This window comes from Vicugna pacos, chromosome 2, assembly GCF_048564905.1.
Source record: "Vicugna pacos chromosome 2, VicPac4, whole genome shotgun sequence".
NCBI classification, from domain to species: Eukaryota; Metazoa; Chordata; class Mammalia; order Artiodactyla; family Camelidae; genus Vicugna; species Vicugna pacos.
In genome coordinates, this window is record NC_132988.1 from 103,511,434 (window position 1) to 103,520,572 (window position 9,139).

The 9,139-nt window shown below is 42.8% G+C and overlaps 1 protein-coding gene across 1 annotated transcript in view; it reads left to right on the top strand.

Moving 5' to 3' along the window:
• Nucleotides 1-6,061, top strand: part of SEL1L3 (SEL1L family member 3) — a 98,108-nt gene extending 92,047 nt beyond the window's left edge. Inside the window, exon 24 of the mRNA XM_072945547.1 lies at nt 4,923-6,061. Coding sequence (XP_072801648.1) covers nt 4,923-5,050 — 128 coding nt within the window. The 3' untranslated portion in view covers nt 5,051-6,061. The remainder of the gene's footprint in view (nt 1-4,922) is intronic.
• The last annotated feature ends 3,078 nt before the right edge of the window (nt 6,062-9,139 follow it).

Below are 9,139 nucleotides of genomic sequence, written 5' to 3' on the forward strand. Positions count from 1 at the left end.
AAACCCAAGAAATATTAGCTGGAAAAAGAATGAGCCAGTCATAAAGACAGAAAAAAAAAAAAGAAAGAAAGAAAAGTAACGTTAGCTGGTAGCTCCTAAGAAGTCATGCCCTCTGGGGCATTTTATGTGCAATTAAAGTATGCTGTGGGGGAAAGTATAGCTCAGTGGTAGAGTGTGGGACTAGCATGCACAAGGTCCTGGGTTCGGTCCCCAGTACCTCCATTAAAAATAAGTAGACAAAAATCTAATTACCTCCCCCACCAAAAAAAAAAAAGTATAAGTAAATAAATAAATATTTGAAAAATGTGAAATTGAAAAAAAAATGCTTAAAAAAAGAATAATTGAAAAAAAATTTTAAATAAAATAAAAAAGCATACTGACACCAGGTAATGCTCACACTTAAATAAGCTTGGTTTACATCAATAAACAGACATGATTGCGAGTGTAGAGTGCTTTTCTATGCTGTTAGACTCTCTAAAACATAGAACTCTCAGGGGCAGGGTGTAGCTCAAGTGGTAGAGCACATGCTTAGCATGCATGAGGTCCTGGGTTCAATCCCCAGTACCTCCTCTAAAAATAAATAAACCTAGTTACCTCCCCCACCAAAGTAAAATAATTAAATGATTAATAACTCAAACTCTTTTTAAAGCAGCTAAACAAAGGCATTGTTGACTTGTCTAGCAAGAGTGCAAAAATGAGTACACAAAAAAACACTGTGTACACAAAAATCTCTTTTATTTCTTTTGAAAGAACTTGTTTTTGACTCCTAGCTTGCATTCCCCAAAGCAGCTCAGTCTTTCTTGAAGCCAGTGCCTCCCAGGGACATACCAATTTCCCTAGGTCTTGGGTAGCACTCGTCACTCAGATGGTCACCCATCTGATAGCAGAACAGACATGGCCCCGGTCCAGCACCATCCTTCCAGGTCCATTGGCTTTGCAGCTTCTGGGTCACCTGCGAGTCCCATCATCTCTGCCAAAGCTGAGCACCTTAGCCTTTGTTTTCTCTCGAGTCTTCCTTTCTCAGATGGCCGAAGGGGCAAGGTGAGGGCCCTGCTGCGGGGACACCCACAGTCAGGCGCAGTCGCTTTCCCACACTCCATACGCCTCCTTTCCCTGCCTCATTTCATCACTAAAGCACTTTCCCTCTCCCTTCCCTGTCAAGGACGCCAAGCATAATTGCCTTAATAGACTTGGGCTTTTGGAAAAAAACAAAAAATTCCCAATGTAAAGTATGTCTAGAACCATCTCCATTTCTGCCCCACCACAAGCCTCCCCTGAGACCAAAGAAGCATGGAGGCCGGCTGGCTGCCTGGCAGGAAGGTGAAGGGGAGACTTAGAGGGACAACACGTGAATGGTCACTTCAAAGAGAGAGTCCTGCCTTCCTGTGTTATTATAGGCTTTATGTCTAAATGAAACGCACGGGACAGAGCACATCTGCACAACTAGCAGCTCCAGGTGTGACGGGGTCACCTTTTAAACCAATGTCAGCCTATTCAAAACATTCATCATTTAAGCCAACTCATCCTTTTCGCCTAAGCAGTTAGTCTAGTGGTCTTTTAAAAAGAGTAAGACGGTATGAACAAGATTAATTAAACCTGTTCCTACTCTTTTCCTGTCCTCTACACTTCCAGTTAATGAGGTTTCTACTAAAATTACAGTAAAATGTCACAAAGTGGTGCTCATGAAAAAAGAAGTAGCCTTAAAGTCAGGGTGATTTAATGATGAGATTTTACTTTTCTCCTATCTCATTACCCTTGGTGCCCTCCCGGTATCTTTACTCATAAGAAATGTTGAAATGATGTGCATCTTATACATGTACTGGGCCTTGCTGGATCCAGGGCCCAAATGAAGTAGATTAGATTTTATTCATAGCATATAATTTCCAGAGCCTTCCCTCCCTCACCTCCTTGCCCCCGATCTTTGTAAATGTTCTATTATCTCTGGATTCACCCGATACATTCACTCATATCTTCTCTCCTATATCCTCCCATCTGGTCAACTGGCAGCCAGATATTTTTCCTACAGTGGTCCACAACAGAGGTTGGCAAACTTTTTCGATAAAGGGCCAGATAATAAACATTTGGGCTTTGTGGGCCATTTGTATCAAAACCACTCAACTTTTCACTTTAGTGCCAAAGCAATCATTGACCATACAGGAAAACGAATGGTGTGCCCGGTTTCCGATAAAACTTTGCTGTGGATGTGAAGATTTGAATCTCATATGTTTCTCACATGTCACAAAATAGTACTCTTCTCTTGATTTTTGTGCAACTGTTTAAACATGCAAAAACCATCCTTAGATTGCAAGCCGTACAGAAACAGGCAGCCAGCCACATTTGGCCCATGGGCTGCAGTCTGCCAGCTCGGGGCCAGCTCTTGATTATTCTCACTAATGTACAGAAAATGGTCCCCCAAGCAGCAAATAATGCAACAATCATTTCTATTTGGCTCTGGAAAATACTCTGTAATTTTTTAAGCAGCACGCTGATTTTCCTGGTTACCTTGATTCAAGTCCGGTAATCAAATTAGCTCGGATTCCAGGTGAGCGGAGACAAAGAGGCCACTTTAAAATTATGATGGGCCGTGGGGGTGCCGGTCCAGTGATTGCAAACCCCCCGATGGAAATGGGAGAGTTCTCACATGGATAATAACAAACTAACTGGGGAAAAGCATCGAGCATTTTTATTATGCTCTGACAAGAAGATGTAAATGGCGGCAATGCTAATCACGCATTCCTTCTACATTTACGCACTGGCACTTTTTTGTTTTAATCAGAAAACTGATTGCTGATTTATCTTGTTACCATGGTGATTTAAACATTTCCCTGAGCTTCAAAAGGAAAAATACATGCCTTAGTACTTCATTAACTTCCTCAGAGAGCATCAGAAAGATAAATCTTAGGGCCCAAGAAGGTCTTGGACAACGGCTGATCCAAGCCCTTTCATTCACCGATGAGGAAACCAAGGCCTGTGAGATCCAGGCATCTTAGGACTGAAATGTCTTCATTCAGTATCCACCCCCAGAGTCACCTATTAGTGGTAGATAAATGAGACTTGCCCGAAACAGGTCTCCTGACTCCATAAATGGTCTTTGTACTGCATCACTGGGCCTCCTGGTCCCTGCCATGGTTACATCACCCACCAGAGTGATGGCTTTGACTTGCAAGCATTACATCATTATGCAACACCTGAGTGTCTCCTCCTCACTCTGCCGCCACTACCACCACCACCACCACCACCATCCTGTCTTTCAGAACAGTCTCTGGATTCACAAGCTCTTCTGTAGATATTGGAAAGGGTTCCTTGGAGAATTCCTGTATGTATTCAAAGAGGCCAGAGGCTTTGGAGCTCATTCCTGAATTTCCTAGAATAGCCTCTTGGAGGTGAAATTCTTAAAAGGTTTATCTAGAAGCCAGAATGTCAGCATTGTAGTGGCATCTTGTACAAGTCAGTACATTTCAGGATCGACATTTGGGGACTTTAAAGATGGTCCCACCTGCTGAAAACTGTATAAGACTCAAGGACTGCTGAGTTTAATTAAGATCACTGCTTAAAACAAACTAGCCATTCTTTGCACAAACTGGGGACTGTGCCAGCCACACATTTCTGCAAACTGCTACCCTCATTTTATAGACAGAGAAACTACAGCTCAGAGAGATTAAGTAACTTTCTCAAGATCACTCAACTGCTAATTCTTAGTACCATGTAGCTCCTGGGCTTTCTGGCTTCAAATTTTGGGCTGTTTTCACAGGCTACTGGGGGCTAAAAGAGGACTGTAGGCATCCCAGAAATAAACACCCTGACTCTTTACATCGGTCCTGTAAGTCAGACCCAGAAATTGATGAATCAACACATTTGCACAGTAAACCAGGTGTTGAGTACCTATGAGGGCCAGACACTGTTCTAAGAACAATACGTACGTGAGCTCATTTAATTCTTACAGCAATTCAGTAGGTATAGGTATTCTTATTTTCCCCAGTTTTTAGAGGCAGAAGGGAAGTAGGTAAGTGGCTCTGATAAAGGGCAGAGAAGCCAGATTCCAGAACCCACAATCTGGTGAGCCAGGACACCCCTCAGTCCCAGTACATAGAGCAGGATGTGTCAGCCTCCCCACTAAGTGACACTGGGAGCTGGATCATTCTTTGATGGAGGCGGGGGGAGCGGGGAGGGGGCTGTCCCAGGCATTGTACGATACTTAGCAGCATCCTTGGCCTCTGTCCCCTAAATGCCAGCAGACCCCACCCTCCAGTCTTGACAACCAAAAACGTCTACCAGCATTACCAGTTGTCCCCTGGGAGTCAGTCCCCAGTTAGAAAACTACTGACATAAAGTATAAAACTTTATAAGCCTTTATGGTGGTCCAACCTCTTTACTAAAGGTAGATTGATAAACAATTAAACCTAATAATTATGTTTTCCAAAACTTATAGACATTTACTTAAATAAGGCAGTTTACAGCCCATTTGGAATGTCATCCAAATGGGATAAGAATGTGAATAAAACCAATACTCTTTTCTGATTGTTACAATTCATAGCTTGCATTGCATCCACACCAGGTGAAAAAAAGAGATATGACCACAGGAAACAAAGACCAAAGAATTGAGTTTTTCTCCTTCCTTCCTTCTTTCTTCCTTCTTAAAATTAAATTATTTGCCCAGAAGTCGCAGCATAAATGCAGGACTTAGAGTCCCAGGATGTCAGAACCATCGAGATCTTTGCATGCCTATTCCAACCTGCCATGTTATAGGAGGGTACGTCAAAGTCCAAAGAACCTAGATCATGGTTCCAAGTTGCTCATTTAGTTAGTGTCAGGACCACTAGACTAGGAGCATCGCTCCTCGCTTGCTAGGGTCTAGGTGTGGTTGTGTGTCCTGCACATACTGTTTTGAAACTTCAGCACCTTTTGTGCGTGTGTCTCTGCAGCCAGCGGTTCCCGTCCAACACCAGCCCGGGCGTCCCCAGACCCGACCGCCCCCACTGCAAGTCCAGCTGCAGACGCCTCCGCTCAGGACCAACCCGCGGTCACTAATAACCCAGAGCCGCGTGGGTGAACTGTACACTCCAGGTCTCACTGGATGAGAGAGAATCCTTTCAACAGCTGGTATTGGAAAACTGGGGCCAGGGCATTATAGACCTTAAACGTCTTGTGAACTGGATGCGAATTTTGCACTCGGTATCTTTTTTTTTTTTTCTTTTTAACTAAGGATATACCCAGAGCAGACAGTGGTTATACCAAAGGTTAGCAGATAAATACAAGGAACATCCTGATCACAGGGGCACGCCGGGGAGGTTAACGGATGATTGTGTATATGAGGAAGTCAGTTTGTCCTGTGGTGGATCTGAATCCTTACACACTGACATATATTTTAAGAATCTTAGCCCCTTGCTCATTCCCTTTTATTAAAGAACAGAAAATCATGACTTCTGTACCACACAGATAATATTTTGGTACGTGTGTTTGCCACTGCCCTGCTCCTCGCCGTCCCGTGGGCAGATTTCAATTTGACTTCCAAGACCCAGCAGTTCTAAGGCACCTTGAAATAAATAGATTATAGCTGGAAATACAGGGAAGGCGATGGCTTTGTAAATTGGTTTACATTTTTCTCCTTGAGGTTTTCTAGGGTCGTAGTGCTTCCGAATCATTTAATGACACTGTTGGATATCGTTTTCTTTCTTTTTTCAATTGCAATCCATACAATAACATTTAGAAAATTCTTAGTATTGAAGTGTAGTCTTCTCCATGACTTACCTATTAGAATAGACTGGCAGCAGTGGAACATGCAGAAAACAAGCCTTCAGCTCATAGTCTCATTCCCGCCCCCTTATGCTTGCCTGAGTCTGTGCAGGGGTGTGTGTGCACGCGCATGCGTGCATGTGTGTGTGTGTGTGTGTGCACGTGTGTGTGAGAGAGAAAGGGAGGGAAAGGAAGAGAGAGCAGACTGTCTGAACACTGTATGCTGCTAAGGTAGTAGATAAATCAGTAATGCAATATTGTGGGTTCAAACTACTCTTTGCACTACTTTATTTACAGTAGTAAATAAAAATTATTTTTATACCATTGACTCCTGGGAAGTGGATTTTTTTTTCTTTTTAGAGTTACTATTGTCATCATACAAAGTCCTAAGATCTATGCATTTTCCTCAAGAAGGCTAAGAAAATCCCCTTACTAGAGGGATTATTTCTGGCAACTATAACATTTACGGACACAGAAGTGACAGGAGGCTCTTCTCCGGGAGCCCGAGTGCAGGGTCTGGCCCCTGTGATGTTTGCACAGTATCAGCCATCGTTTCAGGGTTCTGGCTGTTGTGAGGCTGCATGTCTACAGCTCTGGGTCGTCTGTGGCCTGCCCTCGTTCTCCCGTGTACGCTGTGTGCACTGCCCTTGCTTTAGCAAAGATTGTCCTTCCTGTTTGCAAAAGAGCCAGACTTTGGAGTCAAACAGCCCCAGATTCAAATTCTGGTTCAGTAGCTAGTATACCAGCTCAGTCTTGGGTGAGCAATTAACCTCTCTGAGTCTCGGATTATTGTTTTATAAAATAGAGGCAATGAAATCCAGCTTTTGGGCTTTTCATGAGGTTTAAGTGGGATAACATATGTAAAACTCCCAGGACAATGTCCTCAACATGGTTGGTTATTTTTATTAGAAAGAGAAGGCTGAGGGGCTAGACCAAGGGCTCTTTGCTCTACCCAGATCCTCTTCACGGCAAGCATGCCCATTTCCCTGCTACTGGGAACATAGGCTGCTGACAGTTCACAGCTGCGTCCCTCAGCTGCGAATCGCCATCAGCTGCAGGGATCTGCCCACGGTTAAATCCTTGCAAGAGCAGCTCATGTCCAGTGGCTTGTTGATATAGTGGGGGCTTTCTTAACCCCTGTACTACTGACATTTGGGGCCAGGTGGTTCTTTGTTTTGGGGGCCGTCTTGTGCATTAGGATGTATAGAAGCAGCAACACTGGTCTCTACCCACTAGACGCCAGTAGTAAATGCACCTCCGCCACACACACCCCAATCCCCGAGTCATGACAGCCAAAAATGTCTCCAGACATTGCCACATGTTCCCTGATGGGGGGTGGGGGGTGGGAATCACCTTCCCTCCTTCACCTTGAGAATGACTGTAGGAAAACAAAGGCTCCTTGCCTCAATTTGGAAGTCCTGAAGGGTCACTCCCCCCATCCACCACAAACACCACTTGGTAGCACTCTCATTATAGTTCAGTTTCTGTCTCTGCCCAGTTCTGTCTTCCTTGTTTTCACATAGGATTTCCTGACACTGCTCCCATGAACCTTCGCATACAACTCTGTACCCCTCCACAGTCTGTTTCCAAGGAACAGTCTGCTAGAGCCCCTGTATCAAAGTGGCACAGACTGAGTGGCTTAAAGAGCAGAATGTATTTCCTTGCATCATGGAGCCTGGAAGCCCAAGATCAAGGTGTCAGCAGGGCTGGTTTCTTCTGTGGTCTCTCTCCTTGGCTTGTAGATGGCTGTCTTCTTCCAGCATCTTTATATGGTCTTTCCTCTGTGTATGTCTGTGTCCTAATTTCTTCTTACGAGGACACCAGTCATACTGGATCAGGGTCTACCTCACTGATCTCATTTTACCTTAATTATCTCTCTAAAGGCCGTATCTCCAAATACGATCACATTCTGTGGCACTGGACGTTAGGACTTCAATATATGAATTTTGGGAGAACAAAATTCAGCTCATAACACCAACCTAAAACACTATGGGAGGCTGGTCCAGGTCCAGAATATGGACTTACAGGAGCCACTCTGATCTGAGACAGTTGTCCAAATATGTTTATCTCCAGGTGATGCTGGAAAGAGCTGGAGTGGTTCCAATGCCAAACCACTTCAGGTGAAGCTTGTAGGCCACACATCAATTCCTGTCCCAGCTTAGACTCCTGTTCTCTTGAAAGTTCTCAGCCTACATGATCTGGGTCCAGACCATACCTTTGCCAGCCTTGACCTTCCTCTTCTCTCCTCAAGTTCTAAGCTCAATTCCTTCCAGGCTGGTGTCCAAGCTGGCTGGAGTAGAACCCTGCAAAATGAAATCAACAGGGAGCCGGAGGAAGGAAAAAAGAAATGGAAGGATGGGGTCCACAGTTGACATTCAGTTACTTCCCTATTGTCCCCTTCCCTTAGGACATTCTTAGACCAGAGGGTGCAGTCTAGTAGATCATGAAACAGATTGAGCACACAGATGTGATTTCTTTGGCCCATCCATTATTTTTTTTTAATTTTGATTAAGTTGTTATCTTAAAATCAAGGATTTGGGGCTTTTCTTTAAAAAACAATCTACAAATGTGAAAAAGCTGAGCTTTCATTGCTGCATGGCAAGAATTAGCTGAAGCCAAGTAGGTCTGCTCCTTCAAGATAGAGCTTGTGCTTTCTGATTTGCCCCAGTCCCCACCATTCCCTGCTGTTTTACACTTAGCTCATGTAGGCATTGGAATTTATGATCCATGCTTTAGACTTCCTTCTCTTCATTCTTAATGACTTCATTTTGGCAAGTTTGAAACAGACCATCAACTTCATCTACTGCTTAATCACTGTCGAGTCCCTGGAAAGTGGGGAAATGGTAGTCTTTCTACTCTTTGGTAGAGGGAGATGCTAAGCTGTGCATCATTTAAAGTCCCAATGAACTATTCAAAAATATTTCTAGATAAAATGTCAAATAAAAAAAAAATGTACACCAGAAACTAACATAACATTGTAAATCAACTATATTTCAGTTAAAAATAGGTATTTTCCTATACCAGCAATAGATAACTAAAATATAAAATATTAAAGAATTGTATTTATTAAAAATAAATATTTCATTTCCAAAACAATATAATCATAAAAAGTTTGATAATTTATCTAATCATGAACTCACTAGATCTTTACCAAGAAAATTTTTTAAAGTACATAAAGAAGATATAAAGAAAGCAATATACCATGTTCATGGATGAAATAATAACATATAAATATGTCAATTTCCTCACAATTAATGTATAAATTCACTGAAATTTTAATCAAAGTTCTAATTTTGTGGGGAACTGGCAAACTAATTTTAAAATTTATATGAAAGAATACAAGTCCGTGAATAACTAATTTTTAAAAAAGGGCTAAAGAGAACTGACATACCAAATATTATTATAC